General features: G+C 38.0%; 1 protein-coding gene across 43 annotated transcripts in view; it reads left to right on the top strand.

Moving 5' to 3' along the window:
* Positions 1–27,910, top strand: part of CLASP2 (cytoplasmic linker associated protein 2) — a 165,362-nt gene that overhangs the window by 41,317 nt on the left and 96,135 nt on the right. For 32 of the 43 annotated variants that reach the window (XM_060180500.1, XM_060180501.1, XM_060180498.1 and 29 more), the window contains 2 exons: positions 8,940–9,086; positions 25,495–25,574. In XM_060180500.1, the coding sequence (XP_060036483.1) occupies positions 8,940–9,086; positions 25,495–25,574 (227 nt within the window). Of the gene's footprint in view, positions 1–8,362; positions 8,555–8,939; positions 9,087–25,494; positions 25,575–27,910 lie in introns of those variants that run through there. The other 11 variants (XM_060180537.1, XM_016188536.2, XM_060180532.1 and 8 more) reach the window with 1 other exon arrangement.

Genomic DNA, 27,910 nt, shown 5'->3' with positions numbered 1-27,910 from the left:
AAAAAAAGAATTTGTTGTCTATTTTCAATTTCTAATCTAAATTTTATTGAACTATTTGAAACTGAAAACACTTTTCAGTTCTTATTTTATTTCTGAAGGTTTTCTTTAGCCTGAGATTTTCCTTTTGGGGAGGGGAAGTTTCTCCCTTTCACTAGTAAGTTTCTTTTTGTGGAGTTGTTACTAGATGCTGATTCTGTTGGGCGATTCATCTGTCTTTTATATTTTGTCTTCTCTCAAATTTTATGTCTTTTTTTTTTTTTTGGCAAGTGGGAGGGGTGTAGAGGGCTTATTGCAAGAGAGCAAAATGATTCAAATTACAATCTTTAAGGGGACTTTCCAAGCATACCCATAAGTAGGAAATATAGCAAATTCCATTATCATCCTTCTTCAAAAAATCAACAATACATAGCCAATCTTTATCCTTTTGTTCTATGCCTGTCTTCCCCTAGCCCTACTATTCTGCTGGAGTATGTATGTCTGACATACATATGTATGGCATTCGTGCTTGCACTGTTAGTCATAATAGTCTAAAATATTAAAAAAGATAACAGCACTATTTTCACCTATGCAAATTAGCCCTTACTAGCACATATTCATTGTTCACATTTTTGAAAAACTTATCTAATATATAAAAGAGAGAAATTCACATGGAACAGAGAGCAGAGAGAAAGAGTGGAGAGAGATGCCAGAGCACCACTCCAGCACATATAGTACCAAGGAGCAAACTTGGAAGTTCAGACTTGGAAGTCCCACGCTCTACCAGTTGGCACTTGAAAGGTAAAGTTTTATGGTTGTTATTTTGTATTTTTGAGTGTAGATAGACACAGTGTCTGGTTGTCTTGTGATATTAATACTAAACAGTGCGTTCAGGTTTTATTAGCCTAACCCATCTATCATAGTTCCTTATTGGCACTTAACAATTTTTACAGTCATTGCTACAAATTAATTTTTTGGAGAACCACATTGTCTACTTGTGTTTAAGAAGATCAAGAGTGGTAGCAAGGAGACACTGAAGAAAATTACTTTAGCAGTCTAGGCAGAGATGGTATTGTTCTGATCTTAGGTTAAAAGGTAACAGGTAAAGAAATAATGGGCAGATTTGAGATATACTTGTGCATGCAACAAGAACTAGGTGATTGCTAGATGCCTCATGTAGGCCAGAGAAGAACCTGGAATGGGACTTCTATATGAGCTTGAGCAGTTGAACAGGTGTTATTATAATTATTATATTTTTGTGTTATTATAATGTTATTAATGGGATGGATGAAGGCTTATCGTGGTTAGTGCTGGTATTAGATGTCAGATTGCCTCTGTCAAATTAGAGGTACCATTTAAGATATCTAGGGAGAGATGCCTGGAATTCAGAGATGGTTTTAAGTTATAGGCAAATAATTAGGAATTGTCAGCATAGAGAAGATACCTAAAAGCACTAAGAATGGGTGAAGTCGTTTAGAAAGTGTGTTGTATGGAGAGAAGGAGGATATTGAGCAGTTAGTGGTTGGGGAAAGGAGGAAGAGACTGCATTAGAGAGCCCAGTGGAAAGTGGGATCAGAAAGTAGATCTAGGAGCACAGACAGCTATCAGTAAAAATTGTTGAGACATCTGTGTCATTTATAGAGATTACTAGCTCCAAGTCTCAGTTGCTTACTTAGCTATGACCAGTACGCAGGAGTGTAAAACAGTTCAGGATGCAAAATCCTTTTGCTCGTTATTTTAATTAGAATAAGGAAGTATACAACATCGAGTGAGAAGAGGAACTTTGGTTTTAAGAAACTACTTAATATGAAAGTATATATTGTCCATGGTATTGTGAGTTATTCTTTGTGAACTGGTGAGTTCACTACAATTCACACAAAATGAGTTCATTTTTATGAAACTTAGTAAATTTTTGTCTTACTCTTTGTCATGTGAGGTGACAGCTTTTCAACATTTATGTGAACTCAGAAGCAGAAATGTCAGGTTTTGGAATACATGTATCAGTGCAAGTGAATTAAAAAAGACAAAACGAACTAAAGTCTAGCTCCAGTTTAGTCTAGTTCGTTTTGTCTTTTTAAATCCACTTGCACTGATACATGTATTCAAAGCTCTTGGACTTTTGGCATGCAGTAAAGACAGTGTATCCGTGCTTCCTAGGGATTTCCAAATATTATATGACGGCAGCAAAAGGTAAAAGCACTTCCCTACTTGTGCTTCCTTTTTCTTCTCCCTTTTTCCTGTCTTTACCCCTACTCCTTTTTCTTACCCCTTATTCCTCCATTCATTTCCCTCTGTTTTTATCTTTTCTTCCTTCATTTCCTTTTGTCCACGGCTTCCTTCATTTTCATCACTTTTGTGTATCAGATTCTCTTTTTCCTTCCTTTTCTCTTCATCCTTCATCTCCATCTTTTTCTCCATAGGTTTGAGTCTGGGCTCTAAAACTATAGGTATATAGCAAATCGAGATCTTTGGTGCTGTCTTATATATGAAAAAGTCAGCCCTGATCAGTGACGCCCTGACAACACCACCAACAAAAAAAAGTGCTTCATTTTGATTAATTTTTAAAAAGATGTATTGTTATTGTTAATTATTTTATCAGAGCACTGCTCAGCTCTGGCTTCTGAAGGTGCTGAGGATTGAACCTTGGACCTTGGAGCCTCAGGCATGGGATTTTTTTTTGCAAAATCTTTATGCTATCTCCCCTGCCCTGATTTACTTTATTGTTTTTCTTTGAGAAATATTTTTAAATGTATAAAAGAAGGTATGAGCTTACTTATAATTCACTCTAACTTTGAGAGTACAGTTCTGTGGTATATCAATTTGAGATGGAAAGGATCCTGTTAGATTCTGCATCTTACTTGACTTTTGAATATTCTCTACTAGATATTCAGACCGGTGTTGGGTAGTTAGCACAGCGGTTATATGAAATGACATTGATGCTTGAGGCTCAGACTCAGTTCCTGCACCACCATAAACTAGAGCATAAGCACAAGGACCTGCATGAGGATCTGGGTTGGAGCCCCTGGCTCCCACCTGCAGGGGATTGCTTCACAAGCAGCGAAGCAGGTCTGTAGGTGTTTATCTTTCTCTGCCACTCTGTCTTACCCGCCTCTCTCAATCTCTGTCCTATCCAACAGCAACAGCAACAACAACAACATGGAAAAAAGATGGCCACCAGGAGCAGTGGATTCATAGTGCTTTAGGGACCTGGTGGGTCCTGTGGTTCACAGGAGGATTTTGAACAGTTATGGAAGGTGACTTCATTCAGGATGTTATATTGAAAATAAACTATAGTGGTGCAGAGATGGAAAGCAGGGAGAAGAGTTAACAAGCTATGACAATTATCTGGGGACTGTTTTCATATAGTGTTGTTATAGCATAATTAAGAAAATCCTTCCTCATTTTGTCTTCTGTTTCACTGGTAAAAGTATTCATTATCAGTAAGTGATGGGTATTTAGAAAAATATAACTGATTTGTTCTGTGTTGGTATGTTTCTAATTCTACTTCTAAAAACCCCTTCTGTTTCATTAGTTTAATCCCCCCTGCTTACCACTATTCCATTTACATAACCACTTCATTCTATTTACATAACCGCTGTTAACAAGCACCACCCTCCCTCCAGGGCATTGGTGGTTCAGTGGTAGAATTCTTGCCTGCTCCGCCCCCTCTCCTTGTCATACCCTGATTTTCACCAGTCACTTTTCTCTCCACCCTCTCTGCGTCGCATCCTGTTCCCACATTACTGGGCTAGTATATTTATAAGGACAAGATTGTTTGTAGTTTTAGTTTAGCTTAGCTTGGTATAAATTGCGCTGCGTCCTGCATGAATAAAGAGATACTGCGTACAACCCAGCCATGAGTCCCGGGTCGTCTGTCTCCCGTCAATGAAGCTCAGCCCGACAGTTCTGATACTTTTTTTAAATTAGGAACTGATATTTTTTTTTCTTTCCCTTCCTAAAACCACCAGAGTACTGCTCTTAGTTCTTTGGCTTGAGATTATGCCAGGGTTGAACCTGGGACAAAGCCTCAGACATAAAAGTTTTTTTTTTAATATGTATTAAAGAATTTATTTATTCATGAGAAAGACAGAAGAGCGAAAGAACCAGACATCACTCTGGCACATGTGCTGCTAGGGATCGAACTCAGGACCTCACGCTTGAGAGTCCAGTGCTTTATCCACTGCACCACCTCCTGGACACAGGCATAAAAGTTTATTGCATAAACTGCTGAGCTATCTCCCTGGACAGGAAAGTTAAAAAAGGAGCAAAAGAAGAAGAAGAAGAATATTTATAGCACTAAATATGTTATAAAAACAATTTAAATTTTAGGGCTTGTGATAATGAGCTGCTTTTATCTTGGATGGAACTAGAAGGAATTATGTGAAGTGAGCTAAGACAGAAAGATAAAGATGAGTATGGGATGATCCCACTCATAAACAGAAGTTGAGGAAGAAGAACAGAAAGGGAAACTAAAAGCAGGATTTGACTGAATCTGGAGTAGGGCACCAAAGTAAGAACCCTGGGGTGAGGGTGAGGGTGGATGTTTGGCTCCTGGGGTGGTGAGGGGGGGGGATGGGATGGGACATAGTCTTTTAGTGGTGGGAATGGTGTTTACACTCCTGTTAATTTGTGGTCATATAAATCACTAATTAATATGAGAGGGGAAAAATTGATTGTATGTCTCAAACTTTTTAAAGCACAGACTAAGTCTTTTTAATACATAAGCTGAGTCTTTGGTATGCTGACTCTCTTAAAAGCCTAGACCAGGGAGAACAGAAGCAACCGGTGGCACAGCTTAATGTCAAAGGACATAAATTATGGTGATGTTGTGTATGATATGGAAAATCCTAACAAAGGGATTTTTCAAAGTTAACCCAATTGCCAAATAATGTGATTATAACAATAACTATCTATTGTCTTCTTAACCCTAAGACAGCAGGAACCTCCCACTTCCTCTATAGAGCCTATATTTCCCCCAGTCCCGGAACCTTTAGGGTGGGGCTCACTTTCCAGCATGCTTCTCTCAATTCATACCAAATGATATTGCATCCACTGATCCCAACGAAATCAATCCAATGAGTACAACCTCAGCATGCTTCACTTCAGACTGTGTCCAAAGACGTCAGGTGTGAAATGTCAACCCTTCACCCTCATTACTCGGATGAGACCTTTCCTTTCATAGTATTCTCTAATTCTATTCCAGTAGGTTCACTTCCTAAAAAAGTCCCAAAACCTAGATTTGGACCATATAGACCAGGTCCTGTGAGATAGAGCGTATGTTCACATGTATCCATAAATTAGGGCAAAATACATACCTGAAAGCAAAAGTACACAATAGTCTGCAGTGAGTCAGTATAAAGTTCCTAATGAAATAGTGTCTAATTAGACTTAGATACCCTGCTCATCTACTGCCTATTATAGTTCTCTCACTCACTCCAAAGCTAATCTTAGCAAAGCAAGGACTGCAAAAGCTGAATAAGGGCAAGAGACTGGCATACTTTAATGATGACTCTTTAGTCACTATCAGGCCACCCTATCAGCTGGGGTCCTATTAGGAGAGTCCTGAGATTCCCAAACAGACATGATGGGCCTAGACCTCAAATAAATCCTTCTCTCCATTGTTCCCAGTCATCTCATTCAGGAACGACAAAATTGACCCCTGTGTGCCCCCCCCCCCCCCCAGGACCTTGCCCTCAACTTGGATCAACAATGGTAGAGAATGTTCCATCCTCCAAAGGGAGGATGGACAACATACTCTATGCTACACCTGAGGAAGATGGGTCAATATTGAGGCAGCTTGGAATGTTCCTACTCATGACCACAGAATGTGAGCTCAGATCTACAGGGATGCAGAGGTCACATAGGCTCCTAAGCTGAATATGGGCCCTAGACCAAATCAAATCGATGGGGTTTACAGTCAACAATATTTGTACCCCTTTCCCATAATAGGGAGCTACTCACTTCCCTGATCCAGCTTTCTGTTCCTTTTCCAGCCATGACATCATCTCCCCAGACAATAAGTTGGATCCACCTGCATATCAGATTTCAGGCTATACTAAAACTAGTATAGCCACAGGCCCTTTGGAATATAACTAAAATATGCCTACTAGCTATTTACAAAATGGAGTACCCCCCAACTCTTCATCTGCAGTATTCCAGCTTTTTGGTCCATGACTGTTCAACAATCTGTTTGGCTTTGTATGTTAACTCTCATTTCAGCCACCAGGTTCCAGATGCTAGCATGATGCCAACCAGACTTTCCTGGATAGACAACCCCACCAATGTGTCCTGGAGCTCTGCTTCCCCAGAGCCCCACCCTACTAGGGAAAGAGAGAGACAGGCTGGGAGTATGAATGGACCTGTCAACGCCCATGTTCAGTAGTGAGGCAATTACAGAAGCCAGACCTTCCACCTTCTGAGTCCCGTAATGACCTTGGACCATACTCCCAGAGGGTTAAAGAATAGGAAAACTATCAGGGGAGGGGATGGTATACAGAGATCTGGTGGTGGGAATTGTGTGGAGTTGTACCCCTCTATCCTATGGTTTTGTCAATGTTTCCTTTTTATAAATAAAAATAAATAAATGAAAAGAATTTTTTTTAGCTTGTGATTAAAAAAGAACCTTATTTGAAGTGAACTAGGATTTATTCCATTCTGAGTTTTATAGACTTGTCATTTTATTTTTTCACTTCTTTAAATTTTGCTTCCTGCATGTGAATTGTGTTACTTGCTACATTAAAATTTAGGGTTCTATGATTTTCCTTACTGAATTAACCCCTTTACTATTATTAAAAGCATGTGTCTCTAGTAATACTCCCTACACACACACACACACACACACACACACACACTCCTTCCTTTTCTTCTCCCTTCCTTATTTATTGTTATCAGAGCTCTACTTAGGGGATTGAACCTGGGACATGGGAGCTTCAGGCATAGGTATGATAATCTGTTTTGCATGAACACTATGCTATCTCCTGGGAGCAATGGGTAAAACCAACTTGATTGGATAAGTCAAGACTAGTTGGTGTTAGTAGGAAACAGTAACTTTAGGGGGTCAGTGAAGGTACCTATTGGATTCTGATGATAATTTGTTGAATGGAAACTGGCATGCTTATTTTGTGGCAATTTATTGATTGACATCCTTGATTTGTGTGTGTGTATGTGTTTGTATCATTCTGGTAAATAGCTGGAATCTGAGTTTTTGGTGGTTTGAAATTCTTGTGTTATTTTATTTGTTTTTTCTTTTTGTAGAGACATTTACTCTTTGCAATTCTGTATGTGTACAGAAGCATAACACTTGTTTCCATGGAAACTTTTGCTTACTTGGTGTTACAGTCCTGTGTTTCTATAGATGTGTGTGTCTACTCCTCCCTCATAGTGGTAGCAAAAAAGTTTATTTAGAATTGTAGTTGTGTTTAACTATATAAAGTATTGTTTAGATGTATCCAAATTGACTCTTTAATAGTAGTGTGCTAAAAATATGTTTTTTTCTAGAAAATACTTCATCCATACACACACACACACACATACACACACACACACTTGTGCTAATTAAGAAAAAGCACTTGCTAAACAGAATGTGACTTTATATTAAGGTATTTGATTCTCTCCCCAACTCACACACCCCAATATATAAAGTGGCATACATTGATGTATTTTCTTGAAAATATGTTTAATAATTGAGTTTGTAGTATCCTTTTGTGGATTTTGTTGTTTGTTTTCTAGTTGATTTGACTATTTTAAAGGTAAGGACAGAAATTGAAAGGGAAAGATTCTGGCACATTGATGTGAAGCTTGTGAGAAAGCTGCTTCTCTGCCTCGCCCTTCTTGTTTGTCATGGTTGGTTTGGGCAGGGTCCTAGAGAAACCATCTTCTCAGATGGGTAAAATGCATACATCTTGGGATTTGAGGAGGGGTGGGAATGGGGTGTTTTTATCTCATATAAGGAGATTAATACAGGTGTGATTCACATATATTCTAGTAGGAGCTTTATCGAATATTTCAGACTCTTTTGTGAGCACAAGCTGTTCACTTTGGTTTCTATGGCCTAAACAGCAAATTATAAGATTACAGAGTTAATTATACACAGTAATGAGTACCGTTATGGTCCAGTTTTACTGATGCAATAATAAACACTCCTGCAGAATGAACACTGCATAAAGCAGTATTATATATCTTATACATTTTATGTGAAATAAGAGAAAGCAGATTTGGATTTCTAATCCTTTAGTATCAGTTGTCTTTGAAATTTTTATACACAATAAGGTTTGCAGCTGCAGAGAAAAAAAATTAAATGCATCAAGAATTTTTACCTTTCATCTGGTGTAGCTGCCATAAGATGATGTCACCTTGTAGCTGATTGGCTGTTTCAGCACCTAGGGCAGGGAAGAGAAAGAAAAATGCCGGCACAAACCTCAGTGGTGGTTCTGTGGCTGTTTCGTTCTATTTTTGATAGAATCTTTGATTAGTATCATATCTACTCTGGCCATGTGAACTATTGGGAGCATCCTAGGGTGAGGGAAATTAAGAGCTCTCAGAGGAATGAGGCGACTGATTTGCAAACGGATCTGTGATTGTAAGTTGCAGAATCTGGGTGTAAGGACCAAGGCCGGGTGTGCTAGAAGATGCACTATGGGAGGAGCTGGCAGAAAATGCTTATAGGAGCTGCAAAAAATGAAAAATGCTTTTTACTATCCTTAGAGCCAGTCTGTTTGGTCTTATGTTTTAACTTAGTACATGTAGGGAGGAAATATGATAATATTGCAACCTGGTTTTATATTATGTAGGATTATATATGGTATTAGCCATGTACAGACTCTTTTTCAAACGAGCTTTGTTTTATATCTTACAAAGTCATGATTGTATATGTAGCTATTATTTGGTTTTATTTTTTTCCAGTTTTATGGAAAATGGAGCAGCACTTAGTATTCTTAAATATATTTTTCTAATGCCTTATGCAGATAAAAGCTTTGATGATGAGGAATCAGTGGATGGAAATAGGCCATCATCAGCTGCTTCAATTTTCAAGGTTCCTGCACCTAAAACATCCGGAAATCCTGTCAACAGTGCAAGGAAGCCTGGTTCAGCAGGTGGCTCCAAGGTTGGAGGTAATTTAAATCCATTTCAAATCTGATGTACATGCCTCGTGTCCTTGATGTACCCACACATATTTAGAACTTCCAAGGAAGATGTTTATTCATGACTGCAGCATGATTGCAGATCTGGAGATTCGGGAACATGTTTAAAACATTGTATGTTGTTGCCATTTTCTGTCAGAATGCATATGAATTGGTATTTTTCTGAGGTTATTGATGTTTATTAGCTCCATTTTTAAAGGAAGATATATATAAAAGAGAGTTTTAAGGCGTGGTTTTATTTTTTTTTTAAGAAAAGGATATTTTTCTGAATTGAATTGTTAATTTTCTGGTGCTTTATCTATTTAAAAATAATTTATTTATGTAATGTTTATGTGTATTCATCTAAGTAGTGAATTTTTAATATTCCAACATTGGAAAAATGGTTGAAGGTACTGAGTGTTTAATCATTTGTCACAATAGGAAATGGGTGGTGGTCAAGTGAAATTGCCTCAAAAATAGTTTTTGGATTAGATAAAATAATAAATGAGAATACCTAAACTAAAACAACTAAAAGCAGCATCTGACTAAATCTAGAGTAGGGCACCTAAGTAAAAACCCTGTAGTGAGGGGGAAGGTTGACATTCGGCTACCTGGGGTTGGGGGGGGCACAGTCTTTTGGTGGTGAGAAAGGTGTCTATGTATACACTCCTATTAAATTGTAGTCATTTAAAAAAAGAAATAAAAATAAAAATAAGAATACCATAATAGTTCTGTGTAGTTATACAGCACACAGTACATGCTTTGATCATTTTAGAATTTCCTAGCAATTTAATTTATTTACAAATTTATTGGCATTCCCCCCACACACACACCCCAGTAGCAATTAGAAAAGCATAAGTGCTTTTCAGGTGCTAATTGTGCTGGGCCTTTCTTACAGATGATTTTTACACTAAGAAAGGAAAGTAATGTTAAAAAGACAGTAGTTTCCCTTTTTCCTAGCCTCCCCTTTTGTTGTTAGTGTGTTTGAGTTTTGGTTATAATTTGGGAAAACATTTTTTCTTGTTTGCAGTAACTGGTGGGAAAGCCATAGTCGCCATGACTTTTTCTCTCTTTGTTTGTAGTTCCTTGATTAAAAGGAAAAAAGATAAAAGAAATTACATATTGAGAGGCCTGGGGAACCAGCATAATGGTTATGCAAAAGACTTTTTTTTCTTGCCTGAGGTTCCAGCATCACATGTTCAGTCCCTAGCCCAGAGAACAGCCTGAGTTGAGCAGTGCTCTGATCTCTCATTTTCTTTCTCTCTGTACTTCTCTCTCATTAAAATAAATAAAATATTTACATAAAAAATCACATATAGACTTGGTTCTGAAAGTTACATTCTCTCAATGCTTCTATAAAACCAAATGTTTTCCAAATCATATGATATTCTTAGTATAGGAAAACTATAATAAACATTTCATCTTAACTATTTTAACTGTATCATATAACCAGAAAGATATGATATGATATATGTGTGTATACATAAGTTTATGTAAATTTACATAGGTAAATAAATGCTGTGAGAAAGATGTCTTACCAATTTCTCTGAATATTTTGAGTAATTTATTATACTTTAGTATTTTAATTATTTTCCTTTGGTTTTGCACATGTAGGGTTAGTCTCAAGCAAATGGTATCTTAACTACATAATATTTTCTATTAAGCATTCTGGCTTATCTGTTGTACATATGACATTCTGTGTTTCTTTTTTATAATTAATATTTACTTTCAGTCATTACAAGGGAATTTTTTATTTTGTGTTATATATAATGATATCATGAAAGTCTCATTTAACTTAAAATAAATATTTGAAGAATATGTTGATAATACATTTAATATCATTGCAAGTCTGTTTTTTGTATTTTCCTAAGTAAAAATTGAGATTATAGTCTACTTACTAATACTCACATGTAAGATTTATAGAAATCAGGTATTTTTTAAAGAATGGCTTTCTTAGTAACTCCTCACCTTTCTGTGACCTGTAGGTTTATCAGATATGAATTTATTAATTAATTTTTGTGGTTGTATTGACATCTCATACAGATTATAGCTATCTAGACAGTGGCTTTTTTGATAAAAATAAAGGAACTTTATTCCTTTTTTCCTTCTCTTTGTTATTGTAACAATTGCAGATTCATTCTGCAGTTTTCTGTTTGTTTTTATATGCCACAGCTAATTTAGGTTGCCTGCCCATTTTTCTAAGAAAAAGCTACTAGCCAGAGGATATGAGTATTGCTTCAAAAATCAATGTTGTTCTTGGCTGTCAGTGCTTTGAAAATTGAGCTTTTGATTTTCTGTTCTTGGTAGAGACTTACTGATTTTTAATTTAGTTGTAAAAGTTTTCTTAGACTCTTGAGTTAGAAAGGATATTGGAGAGGAGTTGGGTGGTAGCATGAAGTGCAAGGACTGGCCTAAGGATCCGGGTTTGAGCCCCTGGCTCCCCACTTGCCGGGGAGTCGCTTCACAGGTGGTGAAGCAGGTCTGCAGGCGTCTTTCGGTCTCCCTCTCTCTGTCTTCCCCTCCTCTCTCCATTTCTCTCTGTCCTATCTAACAACAATGACATCAATAACAACAACAATGGGAGTCGGGCTGTAGCGCAGCGGGTTAAGCGCAGGTGGCACAAAGCACAAGGACCGACATAAGGATCCCGGTTCGAGCCCCCGGCTCCCCACCTGCAGGGGAGTCGCTTCACAGGTGGTGAAGCAGGTCTGCAGGGGTCTGTCTTTCTCTCCTCCTCTCTGTCTTCCCCTCCTCTCTCCATTTCTCTCTGTCCTATCCAACAACAACAACAATAATAACTACAACAATAAAACAACAAGGGCAACAAAAGGGAATAAATAAATAAAATAAATATTTTTTTAAAAAGTTTAAAAAAATAACAACAACAATAATAAAAAACAACAAGGGCAACAAAAGGGAAAATAAATAAATATATATTTTTTAAAAAAGAAGAAGAAAGGGCATTGGAGTTTGACTTACCATAGTGTAACAGCTCCTCTTCCAAGATTCCTGGTGGTTCTTCTGATAAAAGTGGTGTGTGCTCACAGACTGGAACTCAAGACACAACATTGCATTACATGTAAAACCACCACCTGTCAACACAATCAGTTGATAAATTATGTGTTTTCTATCTAATATTTTTAGAATGTTTCCAATCATTTCTACATGTATAGGAATTTTCTCAGTGAGACAGAATAGGCATTATACATTATGTAGTTTCATATGACTTTCAAAAAATATTTTTACCAGGAGAATTGTTCTCATTGTCATAAATTGTTAAGTAAAAGCTATTCATGAATGACCAAAAAGATAGCTCACTAGGTAGGATACCTGCAATGCCCTGTATGCAAGCCAGGCTCCAGCTCTGGTACCACATAGAGAGTGCAGTGACACAAGAGGAAGTTCCCATGCTTTGGTCCTGCTCTGTTTCCCTTTTGCTCTGTCTGTCTGAATGAAAAAATAGCCCAGAGCTGTGAAAATGAGCTTGTATGAGGGCCCTGTTCAATAACAAGAAGGAAAGAAGAAAAAGAAAGAAAGAAAGAAAGAAAGAAAGAAAGAAAGAAAGAAAGAAAGAAAGAAAGAAAGAAAAAAAAAAACTACTCATGGCTAAATAATATTTAAATATGTAGGTTGATTTCAGTGTTTTCTATTATGCTTTCTTCTCATTATTTATCATTTTAGCAAATCACCAATCATATTCTTGGTATATATCTCTAAAGTTTACTGAGTTAGGAGTTTCAGGAATTTTTCTTTTTTTTTTTTAATTTATAGGGAAATTAATGTTTTACATTCAACAGTAAATACAATAGTTTGAACATGCATAACATTTTCCAGTTTTCCATATAACAATACAACCCCCACTAGGTCCTCTGTCATCCTTCTTGGACCTGTATTCTCCCCACCCACCCCATCTTTTTTCTTTTTTTTACCAGAGCACTGCTCAGCTCTGGCTTATGGTGGTGTGGGGGATTGAACCTGGGACTTGAGAGCCTCAGGCATGAAAGTCTCTTTGGATAACCATTATGCTATACCCCCATCTGAATTTTTAATTTTCTTTCTGTTTGATATCCTGTCCACTTAGAAACGTATGAGCCTATCTCAGCTCTGCATAAATTAAACACTATATATATATATGCTACTTTGGCTGTTGTTGGGGCTTTGTGTCTTCATGGCTTCACCATTCCCACTGTACTCCACCCCTCTTTTCTTTCTTTTTGGTAAAGGGTGAGAGACAAATAGGGGGAAAGAGTCAGAAAAGAGGAGAAACAGCTACAGCACTGCTCCACTGCTCATGAAGGTTCCATCCTGTAGTTGGGGACCTGGAGTTTGAGCCCAGATACTTGCATGTGTTAACATGTGCATTCTAGTGAGTGAGCCACCACCTGGCCCTTGGATAAATTAATTCTTCTGTTGCCAACTAGTGACTGGGGAAGGAGCTCAACACATTTACTTTCATGAGACCCAGAGTTCACAGAGTGGTACTGTGTATGCTGGAGTATACTGGATACTCTGGTTTCTCATTAAAGTAAATAAACATTTTTTAAAAAATTTTTTCTTTTAAATAAGCATTTTTAAAGAATTGCCTCCTTATAATTTCAGCAGAGATAATGAATTAGTCATTAACAAAATACTTACAAATTCTTGAAGTTGCCTCTGAATTATTCTGTTTCACAAACTATACATTTTCTTTCTCATAACTTTATAACATGTGCACTCAACCAGGTGCGCCACAGCCCGGCCCCTTCTCATAAGTGATGAGGCTTGAGTCCACAACTTACTTGTTACATAAAAATATTAAAGTGAGGAGTTGGGCAGTAGCACAGCAGGTTAAGTGCATGTGGCGCGATGTACAAGGACCGGCATAAAGATCGCGGTTCGAGTCCCGGGCTCCCCACCTGCAGGGGAGTCGCTTCACAGGCAGTGAAGCAGGTCTGCAGGTGTCTTTCTCTCCCCCTCTCCATCTTCCCCTCCCCTCTCCATTTCTCTCTGTCATAGTCAACGACGGCATCAATAACTACAATAAAAAAATTAAAATAATTAAAAAAAAGGAAAATATTAAAGTGGTATAAGCCACTCATAGTCCACAGTTAAGCAAATTTGTCAGATAAAATTACCAAACTAAAAATAAAATGAACTTCTTTATAATCTTAACTGGATCTGCTATTGAAGTTTAACAGTCTAATTTACTTCTTTCTAAGACATATCTCTTTAAAGAGATATGTGCTCTCTTTTTTTTTTTTTGCCTCCAGGGTTATTACTGGGGCTCAGTGCCTGCGCTACAAATCTACTGCTTCTGGAGGCTTTTTTTTCCCCCTTTTGTTGCCCTTGTTGTTTATCATTCTTGTTGCTATTATTATTGTCCTTGTTGTTTGATAGGACAGAGAGAAATTGAGAGAGGAGGGGAAGACAGAGGGGGAAAGAAAGATAAACACCTGCAGATCTGCTTCACCACTTGTGAAGCGACTGCCCTGCAGGTGGGGAGCCAGGAGTTCAAACTGGATCCCTTGTGCTTTGCGCCATGTGCCCTTAACCCCAGCTCGCCCCAATATGTGCTATTTTTAGCCCCATATCCTAACCAGTTAATTCAAGTCAGTAGTTTAAAAATTAGTGTTACTTTTTATTATTACAGTATTACTTTTGCTTTGTTCTTGGCCTAATATTTTAACCAGTTCTTTTCATTTTGTGATAGTGTGTTTAAACCACAGAGAAACAGCCAAAGTGTTGTGGATTTAGTTATACCATATTTTTGCTATGAAAAACTATATTGTGTTGGTGTCAAAAGTGTTACCTTTGTGTTTTACTAATGGGAATAAGTATGAAGTTTCTTAAATTGTTCATTTTTTTATATAGCACAGAATTTATAAAAACAAACATTGTCATTTCTTTTGGATTAATAACTCAGAATACAACTGTTAAAAGTACCTGATTGTTTAAAATACTTAAATAATAATGTTTTAGGTAATAACTTTTTTTTTAGAAGTACTGTGATGGAGCCTGGTGGTGGCTTACCCAATAGAGTACACTTGTTACTGTGTGCAAGGACCCAGGTCCAAGCCTCCAGTCCCCACCCACAGCGGGGAAGCCTCACAAGCAGTAGAGGTGTGCTCAGGTCACTTGATATTGCCCTCTCTTTCTTTGCCTCTCAACCTCTATAAAAATGGCTTCCTAGGCAGCAGTACACCAGGTTAAGCACCCCTACAACAGTATGCAAGGACCTAGATTCAAGTCCCTGTTCCCCAACTGCAGGGAGGATATTTTGTGAACAGTGAAACAGTGCTTTAGGAGTCTGTCTGTTTCCTTATCTCCCCTTTCCTTCTCAACTTCTGTCTCTATCCAATAAATACTTAAAAATTAGAATATTTTTAAATGGCTTCCATGAATGGTAGAGCTTTGCAGCCACTGAATCATAGAGATAATCTTGGTAGAAAAATAATTATTCTTGTGGGCTGGCAAGTTAGCTCACGTGAGCTAACCCATGGTTAGTTAGCTCATGAGCTTGACCCAGGTTTAAGGCCTGGCCTCCTCCACAGCACGAAGGCTTTGTTATGATGGTCTTTCCTTTTCTGTCTCTCACTTTTTTTATGAAAGAGGCTTGGGTGGTAAGGCCCTTAGGATATAACAACAAAAATTGCCTGTTTATACATTTACCCTCTTACCTAAATGCCAAAATACTTGAGTTACATACTTTCTCTAGCCTTATTTTACTACTAAGTAAACCAGTCATTCAAGAAGCAAAGTAATTTGCTAGGGTCGCACGTCTAAGAACTTCACAAAGCCGTGAGGTGAGGGAGGCAGTGGCACAACTGTGAGCACACATGATGCAGTGCGCAAGGACCCAGGTTCAGCCCCCCCATCCTCACCTGCAGAAGGGTGCGGGGGATACTTTGCAAGAGGTGAAGCAGTGTTGCAGGCCTCCCTCTTTCGCCCCCTCTTCCCTCTTGATTCTTCTGTTTCTATTGAAGAAATAAAATATTTCAAATAACTGAACAAAGCATAAATGTTGCTTTGTTTAACGCCACTCACACCGATCTTGGGGAAGGATTCTTCTATAGCCTCTAAAGCTGAGATTCTAGTCTACAGTAATGATCACTACCTTTCAGCGGCCATACATCAATCTTGCATATAGTAGCCTCACTTATCATTGTCATTTTGATGGGTGAAGATTTCCTTTAATTTGCATTTTTATCCAAATATCTGTCTGGCCAGCTCTAGCAAATATTTTCTGAAGGTTTTTAGTGCAGTGCTACTTTTGAAATAAATTTTGTGGGAATGTCAATGAATAAAAAGAAAAACCACTGTCTTCCTAAAATTTATACTTTAATGAAGTCCAGAATATTCCATATGTTGATGGGAATTAACATTTTTCTCTTCTATGAATTATGTACTACTATTATTATTATTCATCTTTTTATTATTTTTATTTATTGGATAGACACAGACAGAAATCAAGAGGAAAGAGGGAGATAGAGAGGGAGAGAGACAGAGAAACACTTGCAGCCCTGCTTCACCACTCATGAAGCTTTCCCCCTGCAGGTGGGGACAGGGGGCTCAAACCTGGGTCCTTGCACACTGTAATACATGCACTGAACCAGGTGCACCACCACCCATGCCCTTATTACTCATCTTTCTATTGCTGCTATTTTGTCTTATCAGTGTGTCATAATGTTTCAATTATTACATTTTGAAAAAATGTGTAAGATGTTTCCTAGTCTCCTCTTTTGTCATTAATATTTTAATAATAAATACCCTTCCACTTTAAAAGTTTTTTTTTTTTAAATTGAGGTCATGTTGATCTAAATCATCGTATATGTTTCAGCAGTACTTTTTCATGCTTCTTCAGAAAGTAATATATCACACCAAAATCCCTGCATCACCATCTGTCTGTTGGGCTCCCTCCACCCATTTTGTCTCTGTTGAGGTAACCCCAGTTCCATGATCTGAATTGAAGCCTTGGATTTGTTTGTTTCCTTGTTTTGTTCATTTCTTCCCTACATCTGAGTGAGATTACCCTGTATTTCTCTTTCTCTTTCTGGTTTATTTTATTTCACATTATCACCTCTGACTCTATCCACAGTTATAGAGTATCCTTTTCTTCTTGTCTTCCAAATCTACTGTTTGTCATAAGGACTACTCTTTAGGCCCAAGATTATACAAATAGTCTAACTTATTCTAAAACATGAATTATTTCATGATTAGTTTAATTTATAGGAAATTTGTTTTTGTATAAGGTGACTTTATAACCATATTTTTATTTTCTTTTCTTCTCTATACATGACCAATTAATTTCATGCAGTTCAATAAAACATTTTTTATTATTTATAAATATATAAGTAGATATTTGTCTGTGCCTACAGTAGCTTTGTGTAGTCAGTGGTTTCCCAAACATTATTAAAACTTTTTGGGCTGGGAGATATCCATACAGTGAACACTATATACATATATACATATGCACATGCGTACGTACATACATACACAGTACATACACAGTATATACATACAGTGAACACTCATAGCATTTAGATTTAATAACACGTTTGCCACATTTGTTTCAGCTCTCTCTATAGAGATACATTTGCACCCTGACATTCTTTACTGTCGTTTTCAACTTCAGTATCACTTTATAGAGGGGATGTTGATTTACAGGATTGTTATTGTCAAGAAGTTATTTTAATGTGGTGGGGAATGAACCTAGGGCTTCAAGCATGTACAATCCTGCTGCTAATTATTATTCTGGTTTTGAGAGAGCAGAGACACCAAAGCTCTGCTCTACCATCCATAATGGGTTCTTTCCATAGGGGTGTGATGCTGGCAGTGTGACATTTGCTTGACCTACTTAACTCACAGTTTGTTTGTTTATTTGTTTTACAGTCTCAACTATGGGAAAGTAAATTGTAGACATCAGAACATTTCAGCCATAAATATCTATTTGGTTTTGACCAGCCCACTGCTCAGCTCTGGCTAATAGTGGTACTGTGGATCAATTATGCAAGTCCTCAGCATGGCCACTGAACTGTCTCCCTTGCCCTCAGTCACATGAGTCTTTAACTGTGCACCTAAAGCTTAAAGGCATTTTAACCATGATACCATTATATGCAAGAAAATACCATAATAATATTATAGATAAAACAGTCCTCTTACCAATTCCTATATTCATGACACTAGCATTGAAGAGAGTCAGCCAGTTGTCTGATAGATTTTTTTCCATATTCTGGGTTTGTCCGATTTCTTTTTGATGTTATTATTTGACTTTTTTCTTCTCACCCTGTAGTTTTCTGTAAATTTATTCTTAAACTATGTGCTCTGCTCCTTAAAGCACTTCTATTCTGTATTCCAGTGCCTTTACATGTCCTAAGCATAGTTTTTATTTTATACCAAAAAAAATTGCTATTTCGTAGTTCAAGAATGCCCTCTTCAGTTGGTATAGTGAAGTGCAACTTCTTAAGTAAATAAGATTTGGGAGCTTTCTGTTTCTGTTTGTCTGGTGTCATCTTATTTCAGTAGGCCCCTTACTTTTCTTACTCTTCTGTCCTTTTATCCGCTGAGCTTTAACCAAGCGCTGCTTACCTCTGGTCCTAGAAAGAACCATAGTTAATGTTTATGTTTCATCCCTACCAACTTTCTCCACTTCCAAACTTTTTTTTCCTATTTCTAGAGAAGCCTTCCTGTCTTGGCTGATTATATTTTCCCATTTACTTGTAAATTGACATTTGAGGTTTAGTTATTTGACTGTTGTATTAAAAGTGTGTTGTGGCTGATTTTACTCATTCTACTTTTTTGGTCTTTGCAAATTTTGAGATCGTTTAATTGACCATTTGATTTGAACGCCTATCATTTTCCCATTGAAGTCACAGTGTGTATTGTAACTTCAATATTTGTAGTGAAATAACAGTTTTTAAATCTTGGTAATGGTCAGTATTATCACATTTTAGGACTTTATTATTGATCTGAATCAATTTGTCATGTATTAAAGATTTACATATTTGTGTGTCTGCTTTGACCTTTGCATTGTGTTGACTTGAGTAGGTAGTCTATCTCTGCAGTAAAACCTAATTGTCATGATTGGCTTTGCTTTGTAAGACTCCTGCCTCTGCTTCTACAGGAATATCTCAATAGTTCAGGACCTGTTGCTCTTACAAGTAAATTTCAGAGTCAACTCAACAAGTTCTATAAGAAGCATTGTTGGAAGCACTATTATTGTTGTTGTATTACTTTTGAAAGATTAAACATTTTTGAACCGAGTCTCCCTCTTCTTGCACATGCAATACGTATTTCTCCATTTATTTTTAGTATTCTTTTTTTAAATATTTATTTATTCCCTTTTGTCACCCTTGTGGTTTTATTGTAGTTATTATTGTTGTTATTGATGTCGGCATTGTTGGAAAGGACAGAGAGAAATGGAGAGAGGAGGGGAAGACAGAGAGGGGGACAGAAAGACAGACACCTGCAGACCTGCTTCACCACCTGTGAAGCGACTCCCCTGCAGGTGGTGAACCGAGGCTCAAACTGGGATCCTTATGCTGGTCCTTGTGCTTTGCACCACGTGCGCTTAACTCGCTGTGCGACTGCCGAACTCCCTATTTTTAGTATTCTTAAATGTGACATTAAACTTGATTTTTTTTTCCTCAAAGTTTTTAACATATTTTATTTATCTGGTTCATTTACTCAAGGTAACTCAAAATGTTTACAACTATTAAACATAGTTGGGTTTTGTTTATTTGTTTTTGTCATTATTGGGACTTTACTGCTCTAGGCTGACTTTTTAGAGAGAGGGAGAGATGCTACAGTATCAGTCTCCTTCAGTGTAGGCAGTGGGCAGGCACCATCCTGTCCAGCTGTCTTGTTGGTCTGAACATAGTATTTTCTGAGTTAGAATTTCTTTCTTTTTTTTTTAAAGATTTTATTTATTTATTCATGAGAAATGATAGGAGATAGAGAAAGAACCATACATCACTCTGGTACATGTGCTGCCGGGGACTGAACTCAGGACTCAAAGCCTTATCCATTGCGCCACCTCCTGGCTTACATGAGTTAGAATTTCTTACTTTGTTGCTGATGCACAGAAATAAAATTGCTGTTGTATTTTAATTTTATAAAAGTAAGTCATCATACTAAAGTTTAATTTTTTAAATTAGTTTTCTGTATATCACTTTTAAGATTTCTGTCTGCACCAAGCTATAGCAAACTGTAGTCAGGGAGGTTGTGGAATCAGAAGCTGTATGTCTCATTAGTCCTAAACTGTTTGTTATCTGGCCCTTTACAGAAAAAATTTATCAGCCTCAGGTTCATAATCATGACGTCCTAAATAATGGCAGTTTTCTTGCCTTCAATTTCAGTGCTTTTCCTTTCTTATAAACTTTGTGTTCTTAAATTTTAACTTCAATAGGTACACAATGTTAGATATTTTCTTCTTTTAAAACTTGAAAGATATTAGTATAACCTCTCTGGCTTCTTCATTTGTTTTTGAGAAGTCTGGTATTCTTTCTAGGAGCTTCTTTCTCTGGTGACTGTTTCTTTGGTTTTGGTGTTATACAATCACAGGCAGAGTTCTAGGTGAGGATTTTGAAAGATTATCCTCTTTGGGTTGTATGGTATTTACTGAGCCTATATAGGTTAGTAGTTTTCACGAATGTAGAAAGTTTACTATTGGGAGTCCAGTGGTAGTGCAGAGGGCTAAGCGCACGTGGCGCAAAGCCCAAGGACCAGTGTAAGGATCCCGGTTGGAGCCTCCACTTCCCACCTGCAGGGGAGTCACTTCACAGGCAGTGAAGCAGGTCTGTAGGTGTCTGTCTTTCTCTCTCCCTCTCTGTCTTCCCCTCATCTCTCCATTTCTCTCTGTCCTGTCCAATGACAGCAACAGCGGCAACAATAATAATAATAATAAACAGAACAGTGATAAAACAGCAAGGGCAACAAAGGGGGAAGAAGTGGTCTCCAGGAGCAGTGGATTCGTGGTGCAGGCACCAAGCCCCAGCAATAACCTTGGAGGCAAAAAAAAAAAAAAAGTTTACAATCGGGAGTTGGGCAGTAGCGCAGCGGGTTAAGCGCACGTCGCGCAAAACGCAAGGACTGGCTTAAGGATCCCGGTTCGAGCCCCCGGCTCCCCACCTGCAGGGGAGTCGCTTCAGAAGCGGTGAAGCAGGTCTGCAGGTGTCTGTCTTTCCCCCTCTCTGTCTTCCCCTTCTCTCTCCATTTCTCTCTGTCCTATCCAACAGCGAAGACAGACAATAATAACTACAACAATAAAATAAGGGCAACAAAAAGGGAATATTTTTAAAATTTTTTTTAAAAGTTTACAATCATATCCTTAAAATATTTTCTGTCATTCTGCATTATCTATTTTCATGGTACTGTGGTTAAACATATATAAGATTTTCTTGTGCTTTTTGTTTTTAGGTCTTTCTTTTCTTTTCTTTTCTTTTTTTTTTTTTTTTTTTTTTGCCACCAGGATTATCACAGGGGTTAGGTGCCTACACAACAAATCCACTGCTTCCAGTGGCCATTTCCTCCCTCCCTCCTTCCCTGCCTTCCTTCCTTCCTCCTTTTTCTTCTTCTTCTTCTTCTTTTTTTTTTGCCTCCAGGGTTATTGCTGGGGCTCTGTGCCTGCACCATGAATCCACTGCTCCTAGAGGCCATTTTTTCCCTTTTGTTACCCTGGTTGTTTTGATGATTGTTGTGATTGTTATTATCGTTGCTATTGATGTCGTGGTTGTTGGATAGGACAGAGAGAAATGGAGAGAGGAGGGTAAGACACATAGGAGGGAGAGAAAGATAGACACCTGCAGACCTGCTTCACTACCTGTGAAGCGACTCCCCTGCAGGTGGGGAGCCACGGGCTCAAAGCGGGATCCTTATGCCGGTCCTTGTGCTTTGCGCCACATGCGCTTAACTCGCTGCGCTACCGCCCGATCCCCCTTCCTTCCTTCTTTATTTCCCTCTCTTTAATATTTTTAAATTTTATTCATTTGTTGAATAGAGACACCTGCTTCACTGCTTGTGAAGTTTTCCCCTGCAGGTGGGGACCATGAGCTTGCACCTGGGTACATGTGCATGGTAATATCAGTGTGCACTGAACCAGGTGTGCCACTTTCCTGTGAGGAATTGAGAGGAGAGGAAGATAAGGAGGGAGGGAGAAAGAGACAGACCTAGACCTTCAGTGCTGCTTCATCACATATAAAGCCTCTGCCCTGCAGGTGGGGACTGGGTTCTTGAACCCAGATCCTTGCACATGGTAACATGTGCACTCAGCTGAGTGAGTGTACCACCACCCAGCTCATGCTTCTGGATCTTTCTATCTCACTATTACAGGGCAGTATATTCAAGTGTATCTTCCTGTTCTTTATTTCTTTTGTTTACTTTCCAATGAAGTTTAAAAAAAATCAGTGGTTGTATTTTTCAAATTGCTACATTTTCCACACTAAATTCACTGTTTATTTCTAGTACAAGTTGTTGATTGATAACTCTTGTGATTCTGTTATTTCTTTAAATATTGTGTCCACAGTTGTTCATTAACCTATAACTAGACAACTCTAATATTTGCAGTTCTAAAATCTATCATGTGTTCCTGATAACTTTTTTTAGTTTGCTTCATTGAATGTCTGAACCATGTGAGTTCATTGCTTGAACTTAATTGATAGATCTGATAAACTAAACATGAGATTCTAGCTTTAGAGTATCACCAGTCAAGGGCCTTTTGAACTTTAGGTTTTGTCTCAGTAATTCTAGGTTGGAATCCTCACCTGTTGGCTGGGGATTCCACTTTTGGATGGGTATTAACTGCTAAGTCACATGGTAATTGTGAGCATTCAAGAATAAAGACAAATAGCTAAAGTTATCTGTTGTGGTTCTTCTCCACCAACAGGCCTAAAACTGAAAAGAAATCTTATTTGTCTCATATGTACTCAACATTACAGTAGCAGTACCTGGACATGATACCATGCTCCCAGTCAAAGGAGGGAGAAGTTCACAGCAGTCACTGGCTGACAGAAATTTTGGAATCCAGTCAGGCACACTTGACAGGCTCTTTTATTTCTGGAGTCGCGGGTGCTTTGACGAGGGCCTCATTCTCACTCAGGGCATTTCTTCTCTGTTTCTAGTTCTGCCTTGGACTCTAGGCTTTCTCTACCTCCTAAAATCTTTTCCTCTTTAGCCAAAAATGCCTTGTGCTTTCAACTGCATATCTTTTGCAACCAAGTTCCCTTGAAAAGCTGAGGTTCTAGAGGTCGGACAAGCTCGTATTGGAATCGTGTGTCACTGCTGAAATGAATGGCCTGTCAGAATGTGAAGTTTTTACTGATACAATGAACTGATTCCTTCAGAATTCATCCAAGATGAGGCAAAAAAGATGGTTTTCTCATTAACAGCTGAGTGTATATATGTGCTAGTATACATATCTATATGAACATATATGTGACCTTTCTTAGCCATTTACACACAATATAAAACTGGATTTGGAACTGAAAGACTGCAGTTTAATTACTGATTTCTAAACAATGGTTACTTTTTAAATTTGCTTCTTTTATTGTCTATATTTAATAAAAGTGTTGCTTGCGTGTTTAAATAGTAGACTGATAACATTCAAGTTTACTTTGCTGGTTACTGAAGTACACAGAGAGCATCTAAATGACATAACTTGCCATCATTTGTTGACATTTACCATTATTATTCGAGGCTAGGGAAGTATCTCAGCTGTAGAGCCCATGCCTCTCATGATGTCTCTTTTTTAAAATAAATTAATTAATTTAAAAAAAGGCCTGAGGTTTGAACCACATATTGTGAAGTAGTGCTCTGTTCTCATTCTCCTAAAACAGGACCTTAAATTGTCATTTGGGCTGGGGAGGTAGCATGACAGTTATGTAAATAGTTTCCTGCCCGAGGCACCAAAGGTTCCAAAGTCATCATGTTACACCTGAGCTAAGAAGTGCTTTGGTCTCAGGAATCTGGCGGTAGCGCAGCAGGTTAAGTGCACATGGTGTAAAGCACAAGGACCTGTTAGGATCCTGGTTCAAGCTCCCAGCTCCCCACCTGTAGGGGAGTCACTTCACAGGTGGTAAATCAGGTCTGCAGGCATCTCTCTGTCTCTCTTCCTCTCTGTCTCCCCCTTCTCTCTCAATTTCTGTCTGTCTCTATCCAATAACAAATTTAAAAAAGTGCTTTGATCTCTCTGTCTTCCTCTCTATCTCTCTCAAGTAGATAAAATATTTTTTAAAACCGAGATTTAAAAAATATTTCCTTTCTCTTGTATTACTTGTCCTTGAATTACATCAAATGAGTAATGAGAAGACTTTTTTCCATATTGTTTTATTGGAGATATAGTGGTTTATAGGACAGTTGACATCTGGGTACATTTTTGTTTATTTGTTTGTTTTGTTTTGTTTTTATCTCCCTGAGAGATGCCTCCATACCACTCCCACTGCCATCCCAATTCTCTCTTTACCATCATGTCCTGGGTACCTGTCACCCTGCCCTCTCCTCTTACACATCTCTTCCTAGGCCAGAGTCTTTTGCTTTGCTACAGTTCATCTTACCCAGTCCAGATTTCATCCTGTGTCTCCTTTTTCTTGCCTTGCTTCTTAAATACCACCTATAAGTGACATCATTCTGTAGTCTTCCTTCTTTTGGCTCATCTCACTTAACATGTTTCCTTCAAGTTCCACCCAAGATATGGAAAAAAGAGAAGATGTCATCATTTCTTACAGCTAGGTAGTATTCCATATATATCACAATTTTCGTCAACACTAGTTTGTCATTTGGCATCTTGATTGTTTCCAAGTTTGGGCTGTTACAAACTGCTGCTATGAGCATAGTTATATTACATTTCTCTGGAAAGGTGTTTTTGTGTTCTTTGGAAAGATCACTATGGAAGGAAGTGCCAGATTAATTATAGTTTTGCTCTTTTGTTAAATTTAGCATTTGGATAATTTAATTGGTTCAAATTATCTGCTTGTACAACTCAAAGTAGCATAATTTTCTAGAGATAGAAAATATATATACACATGGGATGTTGCTCAACTGTATAGGTCAACTTCAATTATACAGGGCAACTTCAATTATATTGATACATAATTCAAAGGGTGTAGCTCTCTTTTTGGTGTTTTGAAGGTCCGTCAGACTGGTTTTCACGAGACTTCAACCAATTTACATTCCCAACGACAGTGGAGAAGTGTTCCTCTGGGAAGAGTTCTATTAGATTTTACTATCAACCTAGCTAGTCCTTAAAGAGAGTTCATCAGCTACTAAGAACCTTGACTTTTTTGAAAGTTGGAGTCTTTTTTTGAATACATACTTGTAAAGTAGAACGTCTCTCAAAATTATGCCTTCATTGATGTCAAAAGTTATAGTACTTGTGTTGTTGGTGCAAAGATGTTTAAAATGAAACTCACATAAGTCTTTTATTTGCCAGGTACTTCTAAGGAAGGAGGTGCTGGAGCAGTTGATGAAGATGATTTTATAAAAGCTTTTACGGATGTCCCTTCTATTCAGGTATGGATGCTGTGAACTGGCAATCCCCATAAATATTGCCGGTTTATGTAATAATTTTTATTCCTTACATGAAATTTTTTTTTCCTTAAATGACTGCATAAATGAAATACTTGACTCATAGTTAACAAACTTGTTTTTTGGCACGTTTAGATTCATAAGTGTCTTGAGTGAGAATGAAGTAAAGTTGAATTGCACTGTCCAGTTACACTCACTTTTTTATGATGCGATGTTCTGTCTGGTTTTTGTTTCTCCTGCCTACTTCCTTTTTCATATTGCACAACTTTCTTTATTTGTCTGTAGAATGTTGGGAATTTTTTTTAATCAGTTTATTTTAGGCCCTCTCTTCTCACTCCATTTTCTTACTAAATCACTGTGTTTATATCCGTGGTTTTAGTGGCTTCCTTTATACAAATAATGCATTGATTTTTTTTAATATTTATTTTATTTATTTATTCCCTTTTGTTGCCCTTGTTGTTTTATTGTTGTAGTTATTATTGTTGTTGTTGTTGTTGGATAGGACCGAGAGAAATGGAGAGAGGAGGGGAAGACAGAGAGGAGGAGAGAAAGACAGACACCTGCAGACCTGCTTCACCGCCTGTGAAGCGACTCCCCTGCAGGTGGGGAGCCGGGGTTCGAACCGGGATCCTTATGCCGGTCCTTGTGCTTTGCGCCACCTGCGCTTAACCCCCTGCGCTACAGCCCGACTCCTGATTTTTTTTTTTTTATAGTATTGGATAAGGACAGACAGAAACTGAGAGGAGAGGGAAGATAGAGAGGAAGAGAGGACCTGCATTCCTGCTTCACCACTTGTGAAACTTTCCCTTTGCACCAGGGGCTTGAACCTGGGTCCTTGTGCATTGTAGTGTGTGTGTGCTTAACCAGGTGCACCACTGCCTGGCTCCAGTGATTTTTATCTCTGCCAAATCTCTCAAGTGCCTACATGATTTCTCCTCTGATTACTTACCATCTCCATTTGATATCTCAGAAGCATCTCAAATTCAACCCATTCAAAATTGGACTTCCTGGTGTTTCTCTTACAAACCTACTCTCCCCGTATTTCACATGTGGAAACCATTTCATAACCAGTTACAGAAAAAGCATTAACTTGGTAATGATTCTACTGCAATAGATCCCTAGGTAGTACTCAACATTGGTTTGCTTCTGTAACCCCTAAAAGAATGTTTTAAAAATTATATATCCATGGTCTGCAAGATGACATAGTGGATAAAGCATTAGCCTTTCAACCGTTAGGTCCTGAGTTCAATCCCTGGAAGCACATGTACCAGAGGGATGTCTCTTTCTCATGAATAAGTAAATAAAATCTTTTTAAAAAATTATATGTCCACTCACTGAAGCTAATTTTTGATGAAATCTTTTTTCTTTTTTTAAACATTTATTTATTCCCTTTTGTTGCCCTTGTTGTTTTTATTGTTGTAGTTATTATTGTTGTTATTGATGTCATTGTTCTTGGATAGGACAGAGAGAAATGGAGAGAGGAGGGGAGACAGAAATGGGGAGAGAAAGAAGGACACCTGCAGATCTGTTTCACCGTCTGTGAAGCGACTCCCCTGCAGGTGGGGAGCCGGGGGCTCTAACTGGGATCCTTATGCCGGTCCTTGTGCTTTGTGCCACCTGCGCTTAACCCGCTATGCTACCGCCCGACTCTCAGAAATATTTTTTTTCTTAATGGGTGAAGGCAATCTTTGCACTGTATTCTAGAGCAATGTATCATTAAAGGTTAGAAATGGTAGAGAAAAATACCTTTCTTTCAAAATATGGTAGAAACACTATTGTATAGCTGAGAGACAAGAAAGAACTAGCAGAATATTGTCTGGTCTCCCTCCTGCCTCTTCAACCTTGACTCATGTTCTGTACATCTTTGTACTCTGGAGTTTTTTGGGAGATCATTTGCTTTAAAGCTACTTATTGGGTTGTTTTGATGAAGTTATTTGATACCAATCAGATGGCATAAACAGGACTCCATTTCTGTCCATCTCAGTGCACTGCACTTCCTACCATTACAATCAGCACTGTGGCTGCAATTAATTGTTCAAGCATTCCACTCATTACCCTCTGCTGTTGGCAGGTTGATCCTGTAAAACTTAACGATATTCACACTGATTGAACTATCCTACAACACATGCCCTTATCTAAACCTTGAAAGTGATGTAGAGACTTGTGTTCTTAATGATTTAAACCTGACTTAAAATCATTGATTCTACTGTTCTCCTATGTACCCTCTGTTCTTGGGTTCTAACCTTTTGTCAAAGAGCCTTTGCACATGCTTTTCACTCTAGGAAATATTAATATCTCTCTCTTCTTCCCTCTCTTTTGCC

The sequence above is a fragment of the Erinaceus europaeus genome, chromosome 21 (assembly GCF_950295315.1).
Source record: "Erinaceus europaeus chromosome 21, mEriEur2.1, whole genome shotgun sequence".
In the NCBI taxonomy this organism is placed as follows: Eukaryota; Metazoa; Chordata; class Mammalia; order Eulipotyphla; family Erinaceidae; genus Erinaceus; species Erinaceus europaeus.
The sequence above is the reverse complement of the archived record's forward strand: the minus strand, read 5'-3'. Positions and strand labels throughout refer to the sequence as shown.